At 37.5% G+C, this 26,010-nt stretch overlaps 3 protein-coding genes across 7 annotated transcripts; 1 reads left to right on the top strand and 2 right to left on the bottom strand.

Moving 5' to 3' along the window:
* Positions 1-401: 401 nt before the first annotated feature.
* On the bottom strand, positions 402-1,899 carry LOC149020926 (uncharacterized). The gene is made up of 3 exons (XM_089147011.1): positions 1,620-1,899; positions 1,333-1,473; positions 402-1,214 (listed from the first exon to the last, which is right to left on the bottom strand). The coding sequence occupies exons 1-3, from the start codon at positions 1,791-1,793 to the stop codon at positions 1,056-1,058; spliced, it is 474 nt and encodes a 157-aa protein (XP_089003137.1). The 5' UTR covers positions 1,794-1,899; the 3' UTR covers positions 402-1,055.
* A 1,048-nt stretch (positions 1,900-2,947) lies between these two features.
* Positions 2,948-20,708, bottom strand: AAE13 (AMP-dependent synthetase and ligase family protein). The gene is made up of 17 exons (XM_089149168.1): positions 20,167-20,708; positions 19,136-19,305; positions 18,657-18,860; positions 14,315-14,480; positions 14,143-14,231; positions 13,377-13,445; positions 12,724-12,777; positions 12,463-12,570; positions 8,413-8,511; positions 6,900-6,992; positions 6,678-6,755; positions 6,409-6,513; positions 4,606-4,696; positions 4,096-4,169; positions 3,782-3,961; positions 3,470-3,523; positions 2,948-3,376 (listed from the first exon to the last, which is right to left on the bottom strand). The coding sequence occupies exons 1-17, from the start codon at positions 20,324-20,326 to the stop codon at positions 3,338-3,340; spliced, it is 1,833 nt and encodes a 610-aa protein (XP_089005294.1). The 5' UTR covers positions 20,327-20,708; the 3' UTR covers positions 2,948-3,337.
* A 1,846-nt stretch (positions 20,709-22,554) lies between these two features.
* On the top strand, positions 22,555-25,999 carry LOC149020924 (rac-like GTP-binding protein ARAC7). 5 transcript variants are annotated; one of them, XM_089149162.1, is made up of 8 exons: positions 22,562-23,648; positions 24,027-24,114; positions 24,220-24,329; positions 24,729-24,792; positions 24,889-24,935; positions 25,054-25,119; positions 25,229-25,335; positions 25,755-25,992. In XM_089149162.1, exons 1-8 carry the CDS (start codon positions 23,550-23,552, stop codon positions 25,789-25,791), a joined length of 618 nt encoding a protein of 205 aa, XP_089005288.1. In that variant the 5' UTR covers positions 22,562-23,549; the 3' UTR covers positions 25,792-25,992. The 5 variants fall into 5 exon arrangements, with proteins under 5 accessions (XP_089005286.1, XP_089005288.1, XP_089005289.1 ...); XM_089149161.1 differs by having other exon boundaries at positions 22,564-23,648; positions 24,889-24,953; positions 25,755-25,989; XM_089149160.1 differs by having other exon boundaries at positions 22,555-23,648; positions 24,027-24,329; positions 24,889-24,953; positions 25,755-25,999.
* Positions 26,000-26,010: the final 11 nt, after the last annotated feature.

Here is a 26,010-nt window from a genome sequence, read left to right as displayed (position 1 = left end):
TAATTTTTTTTTTTTTTTGGAAAAATCATCTACGTTATACAAAGAACAAAAGAATTTAGGGTTTCAAAATAAGGGGCTTTGTTTGATGTAAAAAAGACAAGGAGTCTATTCCACTTTTTAAGTTCAAAGTATCAGTTTCTTTTAAAAATAAAAAAGAAACACAAGAAATAGGGTAGGTTATACATACATGAGTGTTTCTCTTCTAAATTAGAAAAAAAACAAAAAACATAAACATTATCGTACAATTCCTTAAGTTCTTAAAAATTAATATAGAGATAAGAAGGTAAAAATATCGAAGGTTGTCAGGGCATGATAAGATCTTTAAAGTAAAAGTTTCAAACCCCGGGATTACCTTTTCAAATGAGTCTGGATCACCTTTCCGTCTTATGAACACTATGTCTTTCTTAATTTTTTTTGCAAAGTGAGTATGTCTTTCCTAACTTTTTTTTCATTACACTTTGAATAGGGCTCTTGTGAAACCTATTGGGGTTCTATTTTATGAATTTATTCTATTTTATCGATTTTAAATATGAACACACACAAAATGTTGGATGAAAAAACATCACAAGCATGCTCCAAGCAAAAGTTTTTAAACGATTATGATCAAATGCGGTGAACAAAAATCTCCATGCATCTTACTTTATGACCTTTTCACCCAATAAAAATTATGACCTGAAACTAATCCAGTTGCCCCGTTTCGATTTACACCCATGAACCGTCTGTTTGATCCAGATAAAGCAAATCAGAATTTGAACTAGATCATCATGAATGAGAGACATTTCTGCCCTACATTTCTGACCTAATAAATAAGAGAAGAGAGAGTCATCCAGCTTCTTCTTCCACCAGAGCTCCCTAGGGAAACTTAAAATAAAGAATAATATCATCTAGAGATTGATTAAACAAAATGCATGCAAAGATTCAAATGAGATCAAACTACAAAATCACATGAAGAAAACCTTTGAGATTTCTGGATCCAACTGGTGAAGAATATAGATAATGGGTTTTTTTTTTTTTGTTCAACTTGTAACGACTACTATAATCCATAAAGTTCATCTTCAAAGTTTAGTTCTGAAATTTTGAGCAGACATGACTTGAGTCATCCATTGCTTACCCAGAGCAACCAGCACTCCATCCTCTTTCCTCCTAACCTCTACAGTTGTCAAAGAAAGCTTTCCTCTGTGTGCTGCCACCTTACCTTCAACCTCCACCTCTTCCTGCAGTTTAAAATCGTTTCTAATTAAAGCATTAACTCAACAACCCAGAAAAATGAAAACCTAAAAAAAGAAAAAGAAAAAACCAAAACTGATAATATTTTCAACAACTCTTCCCAACCTGGATCTTAACCGTGGAGAAGTAGGAAATACTGAAATCAAGAGACAGTTTGATGTCTCCATGACAAGTTGCTATAACTGCACCTCCAACTACATCAATAATGGCTGCTAGTGCACCCACATGACAGTTCCCATTTTGATCCTGCAAATGGTGTAAACCCATTAACAAATGTTGTTAATCTCTTCAACAAATAATATGAGAAATAACAGAAGGGTTCATAGAAATTAAGAACATGAAAGAGTAGAGATGGAAGAAGAGAAGAGACAAGATGATCAGAGAGCAAATACAGATAAGTGAGGATGAAGTTTGAGGTTGCAGAGGATCCAGCCTCTCCTAGATTGTGAGACTTTGATGTTACAGAGCGATAGATATTCAATCTCATGACTGGTGCTTCCCTTCTGTCCAAGCTCTTCTAGCCATTTCTTTGCTTTCCCCAGGAGAATTTCTTCTTCTTTTTCCATCTTCACAGGCGTACGTATTTATGCAGCAACCTCCAAACAGGCTAATAAAAGTAGGGAATTTTATATTTTATTCTACTCGATCATGTGAACCGAAACATGCAGTGGAACCCACATGTCTTGTTTCTTCTCCCCTTGATCAGATGCCTTACCACATCGATGTTCTTACCCTAAAAGAAAACTCTGGATTTCTCCCTGCGTCACTGGATCTGAAATTTTTCGTCTTTAGTGCAATCATACACTCCGAAGCTTTTTTGCTTTTATGGTTGAAACCAACCGCAAAGTTGTTGCTATACTTATAGCTCCCAACACAATTGGTGGTTTTTTTTGGGAAGAAAAGAACCCAATAGGAGGAAAATAATAACAAGGTGAAAGGTATCGTTTGGTTCATTCATGCTGATCCACCTACTCTGTGTCCAACTCTCACAGCTTTCTTGTTAGTTGATTTCGTTTCAGTCATTTCTATTAATTCTATTCAGAGACTTTTCATTTAACGGTTGAAATGTTTTCATCTACACATCGCCCATTTTAACTATCAAACAGATAGAAATAATAACACGCATGAATCATTATCATTAGATTTCTGAAGAATAGATCGAATTGGTCACTATCACTTGGTTAGATTGTCCTAACAATGATCAATGTGTTCTTGAAAAGAAAAAAAAATAATAATAAAAAAAATTTAGAGGCATGTCTGTCATAAACAAACAAATTATCTACAGTATTAGAATTTGAAAAAAGACCAGCTGTTTTGACCTAGTATATATTAATAGCCCCAACATAGAAATTTCTTGATATTTCCCAACTTCAAAGGGTCCATGCCAAGTGACACTAAAGATCCATATCCAGCCACTCTCCTAGCATGGAACATTTTCTCACCAACGCAATATACCAAGCCAAATTAAGCCAGTTATTCCACCACATGCTCAATCATTGGTTCAACTCATGAGTTCTATATTCTAAAGAATTTTAAACCCATCAACACTTTTACACTTTTGAAGCTTGATCAACCCTTTTAAATACTTTTGTATTGGGCTGTTTTTACCTATAAGTTGTCATCTAGAACATTAGATTTGCTTCATGACATCAATCATGTTTAACTTAACCCTTTTTCTGGATTGATGTCTCAATCCATGCACGGTAAGATGGCATAGATATCATCAAATCACCTTTACTTATGAAGAGACATTACTCGAAATCTGAAAAAAGGAAGGATAAATTACATTTTACAGGAATGATGATGCTACAGTAATCTGAGTCATGGGAAGAGCACCATTATAAAATTTCAGAAAACAAAACCTAGTACTAGAACTATTTTTTCCATTAAATAGTATTCTATATTACAACAAAATAAATTCGGTGTTCTCATTACAAAAACCTGAGGCGCTAGTGACATTATTAGCATGGAGAAAAGGAGGATGGGTAAGCTCCCATCCATTAATTATTTTTTCTTTATATTTTTATAATTTTTTTGATTATTTTCTTTCCATGCTTAAGAGGGTCAAGTATATCCAAACCAGCCAGAAGTGTTGGCACCAAAAAGCATTTCAGCCTTCCAACATTTTCTTCAGCTCTTTCTTGTTAACCTGAAAATGACATATATGAAATTGCAACCGCATGAGAGTAATGACTATTCCTTAATGAGGAAGGAGTGGAGCAAGAAATAAATGATAACTTACCTTCCCCATGGCATTACGTGGAAGTGATTCCCACAAGAATAATCTTGTTGGCAACTGGAAGAAAGCAAGGTAGAACAATTAGTCCCATTGATGGAAACATTAATCTAACTATAAAGGACATATCAAACTGCCAAATTTTGATACAATCAAGATAAATTCTGGGGTTCAAGTGAATCGATATGTACAAACTCAAAAAAAGTTTAACGGACAACAGGTGGGCTAACATAGTGGCATTATCACTTCACGGACTCAGCCATATGCAACCTGCTCATGAAAGACTAACAAAAGATGAAAACAGGTCTGAGGTGAAACCTTGTAAGGAGCAAGTTTCTCCTTTGCCCAAGTGCAAAGATCATCCAAGGTAATAGCAGGCTTCAACGCTTCCTCCCCTCTTTTCTTTGCATCTGGATGTGGTACTACTATTGCACATACTACTTCTCCATAAGTGTTATCAGGTAAGCTCAGCACACAACATTCAGATACAGAAGGATGCTGAACAAAATGAGAAGGGTGGTCATCACCTTTTATGTCAACTTTCGCAAAAGGAAAGCTTACTTTGGAAAACCAAGAAAGAAAACTTGAAGAGGTTAAGTAACAAATATTAACAAGTTAAAAAAAGTACTTGCCTCTAGAAGTACAGCTTCAATTTCTAAAGCAGACAACTTGTATCCACCAACCTTCATAATATCAGCATTTGAACCTGTTAGGAAAAGCATTGAAGGATGAAGATATTCCATTAGATGAGATAATGCATACAAAATGTATAAACATATTCTTTACCAGACAATGCATAATCAATAGTGTTGTAAACTGGAACCATGATAACAAATCATTGTCATGAAAAGCATAAATTTTATTTGAGTATGCATGACAAACCAGAACCAGATATATGTTGATGAGGTAAAACAATGACATGATGATAGTACATTCGCAGTTAAGTCTCTATTACTGTGTGGATGTAACCAAAGTTCCACTTGATAATTAGATTCCAGAGGATGTAAGTGCCATGCATATCAAAGAACCTCCCATGAGAAAGCACTTCTCATCATAGCAGTTCAAGGTGTAATATTGTTTAACAGGTCCAGTTCCCAAATCGAAAATCAAATCAACAGTAATGCATAAAGAAGGTTCCTTACGTCCTAGAATAATGTAGTACCCATCCTCATCCACTGTAACTGTATCTCCCGTCTTGAAAAACCCACCATCAATAAACGATTCTTTTGTAACCTACAATTATCATCAAATGCACAGCTCAAAGATTAGAAACTAGGAAATGACAAGGAAAGAGTAACATGAAATATAATAATTCATAAGCACAATTTCCTACCAGTCCAGAATCCAGGTAATTAAAAACAAATTCAAGGACCAAAAAGAACCACTATGATTTAATCTCATAAATTGAATGTTCGTATATATAGCTCATGACTACATGCATAGGTCGGATCTCAAATTGAATATGGAAGTTCATGCCCAAAAGTATTGGAGGCACTTTTGTCTGGAGCAAGTACATTTTCTTTGAAATCTTCACTTCCCAAAGTGTGTCTATCCCAAAACATGCTTCAGAAGCAGCATGAAAGATGCACTTCGGTGACTTCACAGTTTGGATAATGCAATAAATAATAGATTACTCAGCAATTAACATGCCTACTGCCTGGAGAATTTTTTGGTAACAGCCCTACAGATATAAAATTTCACCACCTTGGTAAAGAGAAAGCCACAGTAGATGCCTAAGAAGAAAATACATCAGAGTTAACATTAAGAATGCAAATGTACACAGTACAGTTTAAACACAAAAATAAAGGAACCCAAATGTTTGAATAGCAATACAGAGAAACTGATTTAGTAAACATCCATTGAGGCTAATGATGTGCATATGCGACCGTGGACACATAAAAATGTTAATAATTTTTCCAATAATTAAAAAATATAATAATAATAAAGAAAAAGAGAAGGCAATAGAAAATTATTGGAAAATAATAATAATAATAATAATAATATAATATAATAATAATAATAATAATAATAATAATAATAATAATAATAATAATAATAATAATAATAATAACAACAACAATAAAGAAAATGAGAAGGCAATTAGAAAACTATCTTAGGTGCATTTTTCATGACCATATATCACTAGGAATCTAGGATGTCAGGGGGAATAAGGGCCATAACCTGGTGCAAACTTTACTTTTGCAGGCACATTTGGAAGAGTCCTGGCTGTAGGGAATTTTTTCAAACAAAGTGGAGACCCCCAGACTAAAATCAGTTGGCCCACTGGTAGAAGGGGCTTTTATTCTCACACCTAACAAATCCCCTACTTCAGGGGAAAGACTCATTTCTATGGTTCTATTACAGCACAAATTATGTTCCAGCTTGCTCTTAAGACCCAAAATTTCTCGCCACTTCAAACCAGGCCAGTCACAGTTTTCTTTTCAACTCTTCCAAGTTGCACCATATCTCTCTCATCACCCTTTCAACATAAACAGAATCAAAATCAACTTCTCTAAACTTGCTACCATGATGGTGCTACTCATGATTTCCCTTGTCATATAACTTGTCAATGTCAACATTTTCAGCTGTTATATTCAATTTTGATGTATGGAGTTTCTTTTCTTTCCCAACATTCAGAAGAATGTCCGACTTTCATCCACCAGATTCTATTTCTGTGGCCATCAACCTTTTCAATTGCCTCTCTTAATTTATGATTCAACCAAGAGAAAGAAGATTTTCACACTCTTGGGTCATGCTTGATCATCAATTTTAGCCCCTCCATTCTATCTTTTAAGAATATCCCCTCTGCTCCAATTTGTCAATTCTTCCCCTCATTAATGTTGCCCATGAAAACAATATTATCAGCAAATGCGTATATTGATATGAGTCCTGTGCTGAGTACAAGAGGTTATGTGAAAGTGTGAAACAACAGAATAAATACATACCTCAGGTAAACTCCAATATTCCTGGAACAGCGAAGGGCTTCTAACGCAAAGCTCACCTATAATTTTTGAATCATTTGCACTCCCATCTTCCGCAAGAATTTTAACCTATCATAAATCAGGAAAATATGACTATGAGAAACCTTCAATAAATGTCTTGCATCCAGTTCTTGCTTCTTCACAAGCTGATGAATTTTTGGGTTTTATTAGCATAATCATTTATAGGCATTCATATAATAACATTACAAAAGTATTATTAGATATCTGCTAACCTCTACGCCAGGAAGTGGTCTGCCAACTGTGCCACCTTTCCGCATTTCTCTTAAGGGATTAGATAGTGCCATTACAAACTAAAAAGGGTAATCAGTTAATAAACACTGAAAAGCAGATAGCTTAATAGAAAGGGACAGGTCTGTTTTGTTAAACTTGGAATTGAAGTATTAAACTGACGAGAGAAAATGGGGACTTCAACTAGATGACAGAATTTCACTCACCTCAGTCATGCCATAGCGCTCTAAAAGACGATGACCTGTTATGCTCTCCCATTGTTGCATAACAGGATATGGAAGTGCAGAAGAACCACACATCTACAAAATTAGAGACAATCAGAAAATTTTAAAATGGCAGTAACAGCAATTAGAAATACTACATAGCTTGAGGTGGTATGAACATGCTCAACGGAGGCCTTGGAAAACCCAGTAACGAGGCATTGTGCCCTGTTCTTACTCACATCTTCCATTGCCTCATTATTTTCCATCTTTCATTTTGTCATTTTCCCTTTTGCATTTCTCACCTTATTCACCTTGCCCCCCATTTCTGGATTTTTCATTTTGATCTCAGGTTTCCCTATTTGGTTTTGTTTGGATCCATGTAGCCCCGTTAAGTTGGGATAATGCTGTGTTTGGTGGTGTTGTAGTTATCAAAGCATAGAGAAGTTGAGCAAACATGATGAACTCATGTGCATGGAGAAATTAACAATTTTCAGCATACGCATTTTATTATGGTTTCCACAGACTTCAGCACATGGATCCACTGAATTTAAAATAATTTTCGTCTTGATTTGGTTGAAGGAAAGTTGTTCGATGAAAATCTTAGCGGAGGGGAAGGAAGATGCCATTGGTTACAGAAATGAGGATGAATAGATTTTCCAAAAGTGACCTTCACAAAGAAGATGCACAATTGAAGTAAATAATGGAGAAAATAAATTGCATGGAAAAGAGTCTGCATATTGATCTTCTCCAGCTGGTGTAGTAGAAGGCACCTCATAGTGAAAGGCTCCAGAAGGGGAGATTGAAGGAAAGAGGGCCAAAAATAGAGACAGTTCCTTATTCGATTGCAATTGCTGTAAATAAGGTTTCATAAGGCAACACAGCCTGTTGCTTACACATACCAGAGAATGAAACAATCACAATTGCCACAAGGCTAGCATATGTCACCACTGGAGAATCAGGATAACGCAAACTTCTGTGATGGAAAATTTGAGAGTCGCCATGGTTTAAGAAGCATGGTAAACAAGACCATGGGATAGGAAATCAATATATAGTCAATTCTGTCATTACTTTCAGAATAGATATGCTACTTACTTAGCATGATAGTCATATATCTGAGAACTCAAAAGAAATCAAAATAAAGTGAGTGCTCTATCCATTCACAGTAACCTTTTAACTGCTGCAAGGCAAGTTTAATGATCAGAGATGTTCCAGAGGAATTTCTTTCCCCTAATAGATAGTTTCTTTCCTCCACCTTTCGACCCCCTTTCTTTGTTGCGAGTGAGTAATCAATCTATTACCCATATATCCAATACCTACTGGAGCAACCCTCTGCACACAGTACCCTGGTTGCCTATTGAACTTACTTTAGGGCAAAAGCACACTCTGACTTTTAGGAAAGCTTTTTAATTATTTTGAGTGAAATCAAGTTGTCTTCAATACTATACAAACCACAAAGGAACTGCAAAACTATTGGTCAAATAATAACACCTGCATACAGTGAATTCACTCTATTTACCATAAGGCGTAATTTGCTTGCAGCTGAGGCAGAAGCAGCCTTCAATTCTGAATCCATTGCTTCATAGCCTTGTAACAATCGAGTGTACATTGTTGGAACCTAATCAAAGAAGCACATGAATTTAAGAGATTCACATGAAAAGTTAAAAAATTCACATTGCATGAAAAGAAAATTAATGAATTGGGAAAATTTATAGCTTGCCCAATCTCAGGATTGCTGATTTTGAAAATGCAGCCAAAACTGTCAAATAGTTCTAGGTACATAGCATTGAAAAGTGAAAGCCTTATTACTAATTCAGAAGAATAGAGATGTAAATGTATTAGGCAAATTGTAAATCTACAATATGCAAAAACAAATACAACAACAACAACAATAAGACTTGTCCCAACTAAATGGGGTCGGCTACATGGATTCTTGCCCTCCAATCAGTTCTGTTCAAAGCCATGCTAGATACAAGGCCTAAGCTATACATATCCTTTCTCACCACTTCTCCTAAGGTTATCTTAGGTCTACCCCTAGCTCTTCTAGTTCCTTCAATATGGAATTTCAGTGGGATCACAAGTGATAGTTCATAACAAACTAAGAACTCAAAGAATAAGAATCAAATAAAGAAGAAAAAGAAAAAAGAATATATGGATTAACAATCGAGCAGTGCATTCCTGAACCATCACCTATTCATGACATGCAAACTAATGAGTAGATCGTCCTAACTATTAAACGGATGGGAAAATCTGCAAGATAGGCCACATATCAAACATAGCTTGCAATCTAGACCATACAGCTCATAATATGTGGGGCCATCCTTTTTCTTCCAGTGGTATCTTTCAACAGAAGTCAGTTTTTCAAGGAATTTTGGAAGTCTAGTTCTGACTTCTGACACATGGCAACTCTAAGTATCCAGTCGATCGAAGTGGCACGGCCAAATTCAATAGACGCCTTTAAATGCTCTTGTACGGAGAAGTGTTTTATTCCAGATTGAAGGAACTAAAAGAGGCTAGGGACAGACCTATGATAACCTTAGGAGAAGTGGTGAGATATGCATGGCTTAGACCTTGTACCTAGAATGGCCTCAAATAGAGACTGATTGCAAGGCAAGGATCCCTGAAGCCACCCCTAGTTATTTGGAATAAAGCTCATTGTTGTTGTTGTTGCCAGCTTAAAGTACCCACAATAAGGTGTTTGATGTGTACAACTTCTCAAAGTTCAAGACCAAAAAACACTACCATTTGGTAACAAAAAACAGAGTTTGGGATCACCCTAGATTTTGGTTTAGGTTCCCCACTATCATATATCACAACTAACAAATCAACATTGATTTGTGCATTATCACGACAACCAGATTACATAGTGAAGCGTGAGTCTGAAATGGAGCTCTTAAGCAAATATCTGAAAAAGATCAACAGGTTTGGATAAGGAACAAAAAGATCCCAACTAATATAGTTTCATACGATTAGGAGAATAAATGGAAATCCTAAGCCTTCATGGTTACATTTATTACTTCGGAGAGTTCTTATTTTCAAATTATTCATATATACAAAAGATAAGGTGAAGGAAATGACATCATGGTCTCAAACCTGGATAAAATTTTATATATAAATTTGCAAGAAACAAAACAAAACCTTAATGTGAACTACTAAGTATATGGTTAAGGCCATCTAATGCTTACAAATTCACTAACTCCACAAACTCCCCACCCCCAGATTTAAGAAGGGGCAAAAAAAAAAAAAGAAGAGAGAAGAAAAAAAGAAAAAAGAAGGAATGGAGAATTTAAAAAAGGCTTGATGAAACCTGGAGTTTCATCTTGAACCTGGTTGGACCAATATTTTCATTCATAATTATTTTGACAACATTCATGCACACCATACACAGCTTGAATCAGGTATTAATACCTTCCAACCAAGCTTTCAAACAAATCCAAGTTTTATGTTCTAAACAAGCCTTATTTGGTGTGTTTGCAAATCCTATTGAAATCAGCTTATGAATGAAAATAATTTTTAGATATCATTAAAAAAGGATTATGTTTCAGCTCTTTTGGTTTTTAGTGATGTTTAATGATTAGATAAAAGGAACTTTTCTTTTAAAAAACAAAATTGAGAAAAACTATAGCATTTGAAAGTTGAAAAACTCCACCTACCAACATAATCGAGCTTTTGTCCTAGAACTAGCAGGTTGACTTTCTATCCTCTTTAAGTTTTGATATTTGATAAGGCTGCATAATACAATATTTTCATTTCTCAATTTGCAGTTCTTATGCTGGATTTTCTATCTAATCATACTTAGAAAGTTTATATTTTGATTCAATAAGCAATTAGAGGTGCTTGGAGCAAATTTGGCAACTAAATTTGCAACTTTTTGACAGTTTTGACCAATCTTCTTATTTTGTGTGTAACTTTCCCTAGAGCTCCAACTTAGGTGATCTAAACTGAAATGGAAAGCCAAAAATGAAATCTACTATTTCATTTCTTCAGAATCTCCTAGAATCAGATGCAAGATGGTCAAATAATTGATTGACGAGATCGTGATCTGTGCTGCCATGTCGAAGAGAAAATTTTGGAAGTTCCCATTTATCTTCGAGTATTGGAAGGAAAGATGAATCATCTGCTGACACACCTCCATATAATTTCAAGCATTTTTGGTAGAAGAATTATCAGTTGATGCACTGCCATTTGTTTCCTCTTTAGGAAGATTCTTAGATATTTTTATTTCTAGAAATAGAGAGGTTAACCTCAGGCTATTAAAGAGGAGGAAGAGAACAAAGAAGACTCACATGAAAATTCATTAGAAGCTTGTTCTTCTCTATTTAAATGTTTTCTTCAATCATGCAAGGCTAGGCTTTCTTTTCCAGTTTGAGGGGATGTTGAACCCAATCTCGTGTACGCATTAATTAATGCAATAATGTTATTCTTACTCTTTTTTCTAGAATTGATTGTGTTATTCTAAACCATTCATATGTAAGTTTTTTGCTAGAATCGAGACTTCAATCCGTAATTGTTGTCGATCTTGATTCATGTGGCAGTTAGTGGTTGTTAATCACTAAAGACAACACAACTTAAGTTAAACAAATCAAGCTTGCAAATTTGTTACTTAGATTAACCTACTTTTCTATTGCTTAATGCAATCACTTCACTAAATCTCGAGAGCTTGTTCTAAGTTGTCTAGTGGTTAGGCTTAACCAAAGAGCTATTTTGATCAGATACACTAAGAAAAATTGGGGTAATAGAGCTTATTGTTACCTACAGTTTAATAATTTCAGTTGAGAATAGGAATCGCATTACAATTAATTTTGTTATTCGAGAGAAGGTGGAAACTGAACCAAGAACTGAAATCTGATTGTCTCTTCGTTTAATTTATTTTGATTTGTTTCAATTATTTTGCTAGTTATTCTTCAACAAACTCCCCCCTATTGTTTTCAACACATTTAACTTGGATTAATCAACCATTCTCCGTGGATTCGACCCTTACTTGTCATTGCTACAAAATTTGTTAGTAACTAGCATAAGGTAATTATTTTTTGTGCATTCGACACTCATCAATATTATTACTACTTTTGGATTCAAATGGGGGGACGAGTAAATGGAAAAATACTTTGTCAAGGAGAATGGCCCATGCCAGTGCTCCCATCCTCACTACTACTCAGGACAATTGAGTAGAGACGTATTATATATGGTGAGGAGAGGTAAACTCGTGGGAGTGTGGACGACGGAATTCCTTTGAAAAAATCATAAATAAATGAAATAAAAAATTATATTTGGCATAAAAAAGGGGGATGATACCGGTTTGAATAGTATTTCCATTTGAAAATAAGGAAACGATGCCTTATAAAATGTGAGATGCCTACAAAAGTATACAATTAGATTTCTAGGGTCAACAAGCTCTTTTTCTGCTCCAACAAATGCCACCATATGTGCATGTTTTGCAGGACATAAAACACCTAAAAAAATGTTTAAAAAATAATAAAATAAAATAATGACATGGCATAGCTTAGAAGTTGTATCTCATATTAGATGAAGAATAAGAAATAACAAATCTAAACTAAAGGATTTCACTTACTCCCGTGAATACAGTGATAGCATCATCAACCTTATTTCCATCTTCTGGATATGATTCACGCCACCTCTTCCAAACTCCTCTCACACTAAATTTTGGTAAGAACTCGACCTTCAGTTGCACCAAAAAATATATTATAGGAAAAGTTACAAAGTTCAAATAAAGTAACAACTATTTCAACAAAAACTGAAGTAACAGTGTAGAATTAGAATTTTAACTGAAAGGTTTCTGAAACTAATGAAGGGATGAGTTTGAAGCACGTACCGCAGCACCAGCATAGAGTGGTGCAAGTAACGCATTAAAGAGTCCGTGAACATGTAAGCAGTGGTTAAGGATCCCATACAACACAAAACCCTTAAAATGTTCAAATACAAACAAATGGAACGGCAACAAACAAATTGGTCCTTTAAGTTTATGGGAAAATTACGTGATTAGCCACTTTTAGGTTTTCCTTTACAAAAATAACCACTCAATGTTTCACTTAACAAAACTAGCTAAATATAAGTTTTGGTTTACAAAACTAGCCAAAATAGTGATTTTTCATTCCTTTGACATTTTTAACCCCTAAAACTAACCACATTGAAAAGGGAAAATTACTATTTTGTTCATAAGGGGAAAGTCACTAATTTTTCATTCCCTTTGGACATTTTTACCCCCATATTGGTATGATTAATTTTAGGGGTAAAAATGTCCAAATAGATGAAAAATCATTATTTTGGCTAGTTTTGTAAACCCAAACTCAGTTTTAACTAGTTTTGTTAAGTGAAACATTGACTGGTTACTTTTGTAAATGAAAACTTAAAACTAGCTAATCAAGTAATTTTCCCAAGTTTATTTCAACCTAGGATGCAGATCATTTTATACTTTGGAGATGTGTGATTCTTTTAAGCAGAAACTAATGTTGCTCGGTGGATATGGTGCAAGGGCAGACAATGTATAAATTGATCAGCAGATGTATACTCCCATGCCTCTGTCAAGATTTGGACCTGCAGGTAAACCAACATGGCAGCAAAATAGATGTCATACAATGCAGTAGACAAGCAATCGAGGTGAAATCTGCGAGGAGTTACATTCCGCATTTTTAAAAAAATTGCATTATAATGAACCTTGCATCTATTTAGGCTTCTAGAACAGGCTTATAACACTTATTATGTCTTACCAAAATGTTAACAAATATTTATGTACATGAGTTTCTATTCTGGAGAACACCAAGATATGTCTACCTGATACATGGCACAAATACATATCTAAATTGTTAGAAGATCCAAAAGTTCTTTTATATCAACTGATAGCATCCAAGTATGGTTTCTTAAGAACAACTTATTTTTTAACTTAATGATCATACTGAAACACCCACCCCCCACCCCAACCCCCAACTGCCCTGACCCAAGAAAAGGGGAAAATATAAAAAAGGAGGGAGCTTAGTAGGGGCAAACTACCAAAAGAAAAGAAGGTTCACCACAAAACCATGAAGTAAGAACATCCCATAGCTACGTCAAAGGGTTAGAGTTGAGCACATTCTATCAGTGATCACCACATCCCAAGCCAAGTCAAAGCCTATGTAACAGTCTTGAACCCATTTACATATAGTAGATATATGAATGTGAAAATAGTACAATGACCAACTCTATGGAAAAGGCATGAACCTGAAACTCATAATGTATTCAATGGTCAGACAAGTACCTGAGATAAAATGCTTTTGTGGGTGTGAACAACACCTTTGGGTTTACCCGTTGTTCCACTAGTGTACACAATCAATGCTGGATCCTCTCCTACACCATAAAGAACATTTCCGATGAGATTTGCAGTGGTTACTATGAGATGCAAAATTTTAAACCATCACCAGATTGACAACCTTCTGCCGTTTTCGAGTTTTCAATTTCATCTGATATACTTTTTTCTGTTTCCGCTTCTCCAATTGTTGAAACTGGGGGAATTAGTGAGAACTTGACAGCAGATTTAGCAGCAACATTTCCCATAAGTTCTTGATGATCTTCAGTGCTTAGAAGCATCGAGACACCCTGGGGATGAAGCATTAACATAACTTTTAACTTTCAATGTTTGCCCAAAAAAGAAAAGATTTACAAGACACTAGTATGCAATATAAAAAGAAATTATTCCATGCGTTTTTCATTTAGAATAATTGTAGAACTGACTATGTCAAAGAAACCGTAACTCAAGAATTAGAATATCCCAAGATCATCCACATGGACACTTTCAAATCAAAGCTGGAAAAACTGAGGTCCAGAGAAAGGGTAATAAAAGTAGAGAAAGAAGAAATGAGTTCAGAAAAATGAAACATGGAATTAAGAGGAAAGAGGACAGTGCAGCAAATCAGGATAATCTCAGCTACATAGTGTCAGCAGCATGGACCCTAGCACTCCAATAGTCTCTATTTGAGGTAATACTTGCCACAAGACCCAGACTATGCATGTCATTCTTCACAACCTTGCCTAAGGTCATATTCAGTGTGGCCCTAGCTAACATGACTACTTCGAACTGAAATAAATCACTCTTCCTTATTTGGGCATTTCTAGGCCTTTGTTGCACATGGCCAAAGCACCTCAGACAACATTCCCCAAGCTGGCTGCTGATCAGGGCAACTCCACTTCAGTTCTAATACATTCATTCTTCCACTTATCCTACCTAGTTTTGCCACACATCCATCTTAACATCCTCATCTCTGCAACATATAGCTTTGCTATATGACACCTCTTAACTGCCAACATTTCGCCCCATACATCATAATAGGTTTGACAACAATCCTGTAGAGCTTCCTTTAACCTTTAAAGGAATGTACCAGTCACATAATGCACCTCTCCTTTCATCTATCCCGCTGTAACTCTTTGTGAAACATCATTGTCCATGTCATCTTCTTCATTTATGAAAGACCCAAGATATCTAAAACAGTCACTAGGCACCGAAGCCCCGAACAGAGCAAGACAGGAAGCACCCCAAGGAAACGGACGGAAGAGGAAGAGGGGAGAGGGCCGAGGAAAGAGAGAGCAGAGAAAACACAGGAGGACAACGAGGGAGAGCCACGAAGAGGGAGAAAGAGGAAGAGCAGGGGGGGGGAGAAGGGGAGGAGGGAGGCAGGGGAGGGGAACCCGGAGGGGCGAACCAAGCCGAGAACCGAGAACCGAAGAGCCCAGGCCACAAAGGCAGAGACGCGGGGAGGAAGAGCGAGGGCAGAGGGGAGGAAGGAAAGACGGAAGAGACAGGCGGGGACCCAGCACAAACGAGAAGGGAAAGGAAAAGAGGGAGAAAAGGCAGAGAAGGAAAACAGCGGAGAACCAGGAGGGACACAGAGGAGGGCAGCGGGAAGGAAACCAAGAGACCGACACGGAGAACACGGGGAAGACGAGGGAGGACGACGAGCGAAAGGACGAGCAAACCGGAGAAGAGAAGAGGAACCGGAAGGGCGCGGAGGAAGCCGAGCCGGCCAGTCACAGGAGAAACGAAAGAAGAGACACGATAACGACGAAGACCCCAAGAAGAGATAACACAAGCAAAGGGAACGGAAGAGAAGGGTGAGAAGGGGAGAGGGAAGGGGAGTTGGGTTAAAGAGAAGAAGGGCGAAGGAAGGGCCACAATGGGCCAAAAATGGACCGGCGCGGGAGGACAAGGGGGGGAAAAAAGAAAGGCGCACCAACAGCCAAAAAAGAAACAGCCCACCCAACAAAAAAGGAACAAAGGGGGAAGGAAGAACAAGGAACGGGGGCCAAACAGAAGGAACGGCTACAACACGACGGGGACCGGGAAGAAATCAAAGATAAAAGGAAAAGGGGAGCGGGGGGCCCATACCCAAAGGCACGAGCCCAGCGCGATAGTCGGAAGGCGGGAAGGGGACAAGAGACGAGGAGCGGGGAGACGGAACGATACCCGGTGGGGAGATCACACACCAGAAAAACGGGACAAATAAATGGCAGAAGCATCATCGACGAGGGAGCAACGAAAGTCGCCAGAGTGGGGAGCGGGGATGGAAATCGAGAAACAAATCAGCCACGAGAGGACTCCAAAGAAACCGAAGAACAACCAGATGATATGACTCGACTCAAATCTAATCTAAAACCCGAGGACTCCAGCTCAAAGCGAATGCACAGGACCGGAACGGACCTCACCCAACGCAATCGTTTCCTGGGGTGCCTGCGAAATAGACTCGATATCGGGGGCTGATGGGGCCGGAGTAAGGACATATCATATCTAAAGACGGAGCACGCGGACCACGGAAGATTAAGGCATGGGGAGGGCCCACCCGCAACAAAGCCGCAGGGTTTAGGATAACGGGACCGCAGAGGAAATATGGTAAAAGCCGCTCCACCACAAACAGAAGAAAGATGCATGGGGGGAACGAGGACGACGGGAAGCCCCAAGACAGCCAGAAACCGCCGAGGGCCGATCACGAAAGAGTTGAGAGGCGGGGGGGGGGGGGAGCAAGAGGGCCATCCCATGCCCCCGGAGCCAGGTGCCCCGCGCACAAACCAAGCAGGAAAGAACAATGGCAATAGTACGCCATCAAAAAGGCGCATTACTGATGGGGAGAATTTAAGAGAACGGATCGGAAAAGGAAATAGGAACAGGAGTACGATCAACAAAAGGGGCAAACGGGATTTGATTTGAGATATGGGGAGCGAAACAAAGCGCGAGCTCCGCGAAGGCGGGAGAAGCGACGAGACAAGAAGGCGGAAAGGAGGGACAGAAGGGAACGCCGGACCGACGGAAGAGCAAGCCGAGGGATCCGGACAGCGCCAAAGGGACACCAAGAAGGAGCACCCGAGGGACAAACCCAAAACGAGTATCATCACCCCAGGGGGAGGGGGAGGACAGATAGGGAGAGGCGGGGAGGGAGGGAGAAATACAAGAGAGGACCACCACACCAACGAGCAGGGAAGACATAGCATGGATTGGTGGGTACCAGAAGAGGGAGATCGGCGGAGGCGGAAAGCGCGACAGCCCACCACGCCAAGGAGGGCTACGCGAGGAGGTACCGCGAGGGCGAACAGCCGCGAGAGGCTCTAAGGATGGAGCCAAAGGGTACCAACCCAAGCAGCGGCCACCACCCAAACGGAGGAAAAGAGGGGAAAGGCCGAAAACCACGAGGCGCCGCCACGAGGCCGGAAAGCGGGGGATAGGTCAACGACGACGCCACAAAATGACCCCCGGGTGGTAGGGGCCCCCGGGGGAGGGGCGAAAGGGAGAGGGAGGGAGGGGGAGGATCCAAACAAACGCGGGGGCAAGAAGGAGGCACCGGATCAAGCGGGGAAGGCACAAGGGGGGATGAAGTGCAACCACAGCCAGGCCCGCGGGCACCGGAGACGGCACCCGACGCCCGGGGAACAAAACAACAAAAAAAAACGCCCCAAAATACATAATAATAGTTTGACAACAATCCCACTGTAGAGCATTTTCACCTTGAGGACAATAAACAAAAAACCCCGAACACAACACAAAAACACCCCAAACAAAAAAAAACCCACCACACAAAAAAAAACCAAAAAATAGATTTAAGAGTCAGCATAATACACCTAATCAACATCTAACCACAAGAGCGATTTAATAATTCAAGAAGAACATAAATAGGGGAGGATGAGTAGAAAGGTGGAGAGAGTTTGAGAGCCATTGCTCTTTCATCGTATTCACCCGCTAGTATGTTTTTGTTTCTCGTTCAACTTTTATTCAAAGTCCTTATTGCTATTATCTTCTTCATTTATGAAAGACCCAAGATATCTAAAACAGTCACTAGGCACAATCACCCTCTCCTCAATTTTCATCATGACATCGTCCAACGTAGCATGGCTAAAGCCACAGATCATATATTATGTCATTGATCTACTAGTCTTAAAGCCTCTAGTTTCCAAGGTCAATCAGTTCTCACTAAACATTATATCTGCTTTAAGTAAATAAATGAATCTTTCGAATAGAAGAGTAATCATAGGAATTAAACATTGTACATTGAGGAAGTAATTAGAATGTGCTTCAAGCAAATCACAATTCAACATATCTCCCTCTGAGATATATTTGTACAGTGGTGATTTCATATTTTTTAATCCTAAAAACCAGAAGAAGAGAGAACCTACAAATTAAACCAACTGCAGGGGTAATACTAACAAATGCCAAAATATATGAAGGACTTCCTATAACATTTTTCTTATTCAAGACTACAGATTCAGAAAAGAGAGAACTTTCCCAGGACAGACCGAGTCTTTCAACACATGGAAAAGCTCAGCTTCTGGGTAGCTGAGTGCAAGTGGAACAGCAACTCCTCCACTAAGCCAAGTGCCAAGCACCCCTGCAACAAATTCTGCAGAAGGTTTAGCTACAATTCCTATCCGAGCTCCACCAAGCCCTTCTGTTCCTTGAACCCCTTTTACATGGGTTTGATGTTTGACCCGTTCAAATGCCTGGATGAGGAAGAAATAAAAAAATTAATGGAAATCAAGAATGAAATAGGAAAGCATCTTGTGTGTACAGTAACTGCATCTAGTATAAAAGGAAGTGGATACTGATGTCAAACAAACTTTAATTAAAATGATACATGTTTCACTAGTCTTCCACTTACTACCAGCTAGCCATAGAAATACGTAAGTTGCACTAAGCTATAAAATTTGCAATATGGCTTACACAGAATGGTCAGACAATCAAACCTAAAACTTGCAAAGAGCAGCTTTTGACTCACTTCTTTGGAGGCCACAGAATTTAATAAGTTGGATATCTTGTACGCAGAAGCAATGAGTTGACCATAACTATAACTCTGTTGTTCAACTCTTACAGCAGTGCTTTTACCCGTTGGGGATCCATGCCGTGTGGCTGCTCGAAGAACCTCCATTAATGTATGAGATGAAGAAACTACATGTTCAGAGAGAAACAGAAAAGTAATTAATCAAGTTAAAAATAAAATATACAAGTATAATGCAAATAAGTGGCACACTCAGGAGGAACCCCCCCCAACCCATCCCTAAAAAATGGCGAAAAGAAGTAGGAGGCACTCATTATCATCCTCCAATATCGCAAAAGATCATCAATGTCCCACAACAATCAAGCGTATATAGCAGAAGATGATACCTCTACAAGTACCAGACCATGTTGGATCACAAATTCCATGAGAATTCTAATAGTTAGTGGTAAGGTTAAAAGCCGAATCATTTTCACTACTCTCATAATATCATAGTAAGCAGCGTGCTCACATTTTATGGGCCTCCCCTGAAATACAAGGTTATCTTTCTTATTCATTTCAGTCAAGTTAAATGTAGCTTCCATTTCTTTAGTGCTCGCTGATTACTTCAAAGAAATTCTACTTCTTTCCATTTCGACAAGTAACTTGTGTTCACATGGAAAACAATCAAAGTTTTGCTTATCTGTAAAAAATTATAATAATTAAAAACTAAAAAGTGAAGAATTCCTTTTGCAGATTTACAGAATTTCGAAGCAAACATCCAATCAATAAAATCTATACCACGCATCCCTAAGAACACTCACTGGAGGAAGGACATTCACTTGCAGCTCAAAGCAACAAATATTAACCGTCTTAGTTTATCAAGGAACAATAACTTCTTATAAAAGTTCCGGCAATAGCATTTCATTCCTCGAAACCGTCTATAAATCTAAATTCATCGGAAAGTAATAAAGAAACAAGAATCTAAATTCAATTAACAAGTATGCATCCATACAAGAGTGACATATCGATCTAATCACATATTTGAAATATACCTGAATAAAAACGAGAAAGTGAAGATCCTGAAATGCCAGGGTAGCTCCAATGGTTGAAAACCCAAAACCCTAGTCGTCCGAAACCAGAGCCTGGTTCTCGTCCACATAAACGAGAACGACAAAAGTATTTCAAGTGGTTGGACGCTTTAAATGTCTTCATTGAATTCTATTAATGGCCGCCACCTCTGGTAAACTATCACGTGGTTCTTCAAATCCAACCTTCAAATTTGGTGGTTTTTTAAGTTTCAACTCTCTCGCGGGAATTTTGAAAACGACGTTTTGGCGGAGAACGATGAAACTGTGTTCGTCGCACCTCCTCCGGTCCTTCCTGTATGAGTTGACGTTGAAGTTCGTATTTCACAGACATTGGTGGCAAGAATCAGACTCGGTCAGCGACATTTTTTTTTTTTTTTTTTTGGGAATTCGATTCAAGGTTTCAGAATCAGGATCCATATCTGGTAATAAATCGAGATCAACCTTGATTCTTGATTTTGGTAAGCCCTTCTAAAATTTTAGGTTAGATGAATTTTGGAACATGATTCAAATCTCAATTATATGATACTACCCAAGAAGAAAATCTCAATCCTATGATTTGAAATTATAATTTTAATAATAACCCAACAAAAAATAATTTGATTTAAAAAAATGGCATAAATGGAACGATCTTCACAAAGATTAATCATTAAGAAGGCAAGAACATGAAAATAAAACGGTATGAAAGTGAACTACATCTTTTGAGCAACATAATTTATATAAAATATTTAGAATAATAATGTCGCAATAGAAAAATTAAAAGAGAAGACGGAAAAAGTCTTCTCTAGATATTGTCTATTATTTATTTGATGGGGACACACAAGTAAATAACAAATTGTCTAAAGTAAAAAATAAAACGAATCATGCCTGTAGTGAGGTGATGAAAATAATTTACGTGATTTATAATACACATCATCAAATATCAACAACTATAACACAAATCTTTCAGTATGGTTTGAGAAAAGACCATCGAAGTCTGATGAATTGAGTTAAAAGCATGAGTTGTCTAGATTTGATTTATAAGGTTAGATTGCATGGGCAAATAAATTTTATGAGCAATTTAGCATGAATATGAGTTAGTGCTTTTTATTTTTCTTCTTCTTCCTTAGGCTACAATATCAATGGTATTAAAGATAAATAGAATGTATACTAGGGATACATATATGAAATCATTTTTTTTTAATATGAAATCAATTTGCTCACAAATAGTGAGCAACTTCAACCTAGCTAGTAGGAGAACCTGAATCGAGGTCACGAGGTCAACTTAGTGCATCATTTTCTATCTCTCGAGCAATCATTGATTGAGTTAGAGTGGACAATTGGTTCTTTGCCATTAACTTCACGAAAAAATCAATTACAGCATTTGTTTCTCTATAGCAATAAATGGTTTTTTTTTTTTTTAATATAATGCTTCTAGATATGGATCAAGAACACACCAATATTGCAAAAAAAAAAACCATGACCGCTTCTTCTTAGACAATAAATATGCAACACCTTAGAATTTATTTCCATCCAAATTTTCAAAAATCAAACTCCTAGAGTTTGTTATAGGTTATGATGCAGTTTGAGAAATTCAAAGTTCTTTGGCCTAAAACTGGTACATTCTCCATTATGTCCATCTCCGCTAGGTAGTGGAAAGATCTTTGTAGTTAGGATTCATGAGTTTTTCTCCTCAATAAATTAATTGTTAAAAAAGTAAAAATAAAAACAATTATGTTACATGAAACGTATAATCTTGAAGGGTTTGTTTGGTTACATGAATCTAAAGATTTCCATGAATGTAAGATTTATATCCGTTTAGTTGTGAAAATTCTTGAATTCAAGAAATTTAAAAATTCATCTTTTTACACTAAAAATATGAGTCTATAAATTTATGGGTATTGATCAAAGATTTCATCCCTACTATAAAAACTCTAAACATTTACTTATATACAAAAATCATCTCAACCAATTATTTTTTCAGGATAAATTCAAAGAATTCATTCTCCTGACTCAGTTAGCCAAATGGTTAATCTTATGAATTATGACTTCATAGATTTGAAATCTCTAGATATTTGAAATCAATAAACCCATGTAACAAAACATGACGTTTAACCATTTTTTTTTTTTTTGGCCTTTTTAAAGATGTAAAAACATAGAAAATGGAGATAAAAGGGAAAAAGAAAATAATTAAGCACATCTGAAATGGTAGGCGAAATTTAAGCATATTTCATGTTTTCCTTTTATCGGTTTTTTGGATGCAAAAGTGAAAAATTGCTACCACAAGTAGGGACGAAGTCCACCATCCAAGCTTCAAGCATAGTTTCCCTTCTGGTTTTTCCTCTTTCTGGGGGATAAAACCTCTCTGGCTTGGTTACTTCTTTCGTTGAGGTCCGAATACAAACATATAGAAAGCAGAAACCCAAAGCTCAGAAAGAGCTATGCGTGGGGAAATGGACGGCCACCGCCCTTACGATTATCAGATTCGCAAGCCACTTTTAGTCATCACTCTTCTACCAATCAACCCTTTGCTCGCGTGCTTGCTTCGAAAACTCTTTTTTCTTAGATGATGAAACACTATTTATACCTTAAGATCAGTGTTAGTATCACTATAGCTGTTTAGAATCCATAAATGCTAACTGGACATCCAACATTCCAACTACACTATTTGTAGCTAAAGGTATTGATTGATCATTTATTGACTGACTTGCTCTGCATTTTCCTGTAAAGTTCAAATCTTTTGGTAGCTCTGGTACATCTCCGAGTCACGGTAATGGCCATTTGGTGCTAGTAGGTCCCAAGAAGAAAGAGTTCAGCTTATCATATCAAAAACAGCTCATTAAGCATTCCAACGGGCTACGAATTTATGTGTTAGGTAACTCATTATAGACGTGGTTCGATCCCAAAACAGGGAATTTGAACAAAGAAAAAGGAAGAGCAGGATGCCGTTTGAAACGTGGGCCCTTCCAGCTTTTATTCTCAGCGTTCTGCAATTCAAAATTTTCACTGTTGGATTTGAATGTCCAGACTTAAGAGGGAAAAGTTGCGGTGATGGTGTGATACCCTTTTGACTTTCTCTCTCTCTCTCTCTTGGTACCCAATGGCCCAATCTCTACTTCTTTTTAAAAGAATTTCTTGGAAGTTGGAACCATATGAAGGAGTGAGCTCGAGAACCTCATGCCTTCTCCAGCATTATTACTCCTTCCTCCGTTTACCCAATAATTTTATTTGAATCTGGAAAGTTGAGATTCTTTTTTTCTCTATAGATTACTGGATATTGTTTCATCTACTGCTGCTTCAGCTCAAGAACTACTGTTGAATATCTCTTTAAGTTTGGTCCTAAGTTGGAGAGAGAGAGAGAGAGAGAAAGGATGAGTGTTCCCAAGTTCATCAAGTGTGTCACTGTGGGAGATGGAGCTGTTGGAAAGACCTGCATGCTCATCTGTTATACCAGCAACAAGTTCCCTACTGTGAGTTCCTTATTAACAGTGTTACATTAACGCATTTTGGCTTCACGTTCCCCTCCTTTGAAGAAGAAGAGGCTCGTTTCCTCTTTCTAGGTTTTGGTTTGCTGTTCATGGGTTTTCTTTTCTCGTCTATGGGTTCCCTAGGAAAGCTATTTCACGAGATGGATTCCATTTTCTTGATTGTTTTCATTTCTGTTACTGAAATTGCATCCTTCAAAATGCAAATCACTAGGTATTTTCTTAGTTGGGATTATCATGAAAGATGTGTGGTGGCTTCTCCAGGGAAACCTAAAATTCAGTATTCTCTTTAAATGGATTTTTGGGTAATTCTATGCTATTTATTCTCGTCTCACTTTCTCTAGTTTCTGCGTTTGTGTGCAGGATTACATACCTACGGTTTTTGACAACTTCAGTGCGAATGTTGCTGTGGATGGGAACATCGTGAATTTGGGACTATGGGATACTGCTGGTAATAGATTTGGCCATTTATCTGTTTCCTCTGGTTTTCTGGGTAATTCTCAATATGTTGGATTTCTGCCATTGATTTCACTGATTTCCTGTGTTTTTCCATTAGGTCAGGAAGATTATAGCCGGTTAAGGCCATTAAGTTACAGAGGAGCAGATATTTTTGTTCTGGCCTTTTCCTTACTTAGCAGGGCAAGTTATGAAAATGTCCTGAAGAAGGTTCAGCTCTTTAATTTCACTTTCCCCCTTTTCATCTTTTTCCCTTTCTCCTTTTTCTTTTTCTTTATCTTCTTTTCTTCCCTTTGGTTCTCTTAGAAGTTAGAACATGGATTTAGTTTGAAACAAGTCTGTAACTTCAACTCAAATGAAATTCAGAGTATTGGTTTTGTTTACTCAGATCAAGGTAACTTTGGTATTACTTATGTGTCTCTGTGAGTGGGTCCTTCATCCTTGCCCTTCTCATCTTCTTTGATGATAAGATTATAACTATGAGTTAAGATGATGACACTCAATGCATTAATTTTATTAGAAGAGGATCTGAAATGGAAAATTTTGAATCACTTTGTGATTCCATATAATACTTTTGCGACTGATAATGCTCAACAATTTTTTCTCCAGTGGCTGCCTGAGCTTCAACGATTTGCCCCAAATGTACCTATTATTCTTGTAGGAACAAAGTTGGGTATGTGTCGATCTGATAACCTTGCAATTAATTTAGAATTTCTTTTACATTGAAACTAATTAAAATTTTGATTATCAACTCCTTTTTTCTCATTAGATCTTCGTGATAACAAAGGATATCTAGCTGCTCATATGGGTTCTGATGTAATAACATATGCTCAAGTATATACAGATTACCTTCACTACTTTCTTTTTAGTGACATGCTGTAATAGATATCTTGTGTCAACTGAAACAAGCATCATTTGTACTCTGTGATTTTAGGGAGAGGAACTTAGGAAACAAATTGGTGCAGCAGCTTATATCGAGTGTAGTTCTAAAACTCAACAGGTAGATCAGTCAAGATTATTGGGAATTTTTCTTGTCTGACCTAAGTTTTTACAGGTTCTTTTAGTCAATTGGATTGTTTTGTAAAGCCCTTTTGCTTTGGTTTGGATAGAATGTCAAAGCTGTTTTTGATACTGCTATCAAAGTTGTGATTCAACCTCCAAGGAGAATGGAGACACCGAAGAAGAGGAAGCGTAGAAGTTATGGTTGTGCAATAGTGTAAGTGGCTAACTTCTGTTGAATTTTGTGACCTAAACCAAAAGACATCTAATGCTACAAGGAACTATAATTTGAATTCAACTTGAGCTTAGCACCCATCAAATATGTTGTCAAGCTCTGTAAAGATGAAGCAGGACATTTGATGTTTGTGAATTGAGAATGCTCATGCATGAACTGAATAGAGGAAGGGACCTCTTTGGTGGCTGTCTGGTTTGTTTGTTCTAATGACTTCAGAGATGATGTTGTTGTGATCAGAGTTATAAATATGGTAGGAAGTTCTGTATGATGATTAATATTATAGTAAGAGTTCAAATAGCAAGGTCTGTTTAATCTCAGTTTATCCATTAATCTGTTGTGGTTTTCAGGGTAATAGCCATTCTATTAACTGCATTCTTTCTCTTGTTGGCAATCTTCTGCAGGACTTGCTGCATCACCTGTGGTAGCTTGACTGCTTAGGACATGGTAGCCCTTTTTCAAAATTTCTTCTGTGTGTGTCTGGATAACCATCAGCAACTAAAAGACAGAGGGAATTTTTCGTTCTCTCCAGATCTGGTTTTTGTTGGGAACTCTTCTTGATTTGTTGTAGCTGTAAATTATGACTTATTTGTGCATTTTACAATTTCTTCTATCAACATTATGATTCAAAATTTCAGAAATTATCCTATAGAGTTTTAT

Source organism: Hakea prostrata, chromosome 3 (assembly GCF_041222555.1).
Source record: "Hakea prostrata isolate BN-2017 chromosome 3, UWA_Hpros_2, whole genome shotgun sequence".
Lineage (NCBI taxonomy): Eukaryota > Viridiplantae > Streptophyta > Magnoliopsida > Proteales > Proteaceae > Hakea > Hakea prostrata.
This window is presented reverse-complemented; position numbering and strand designations above follow the sequence as displayed.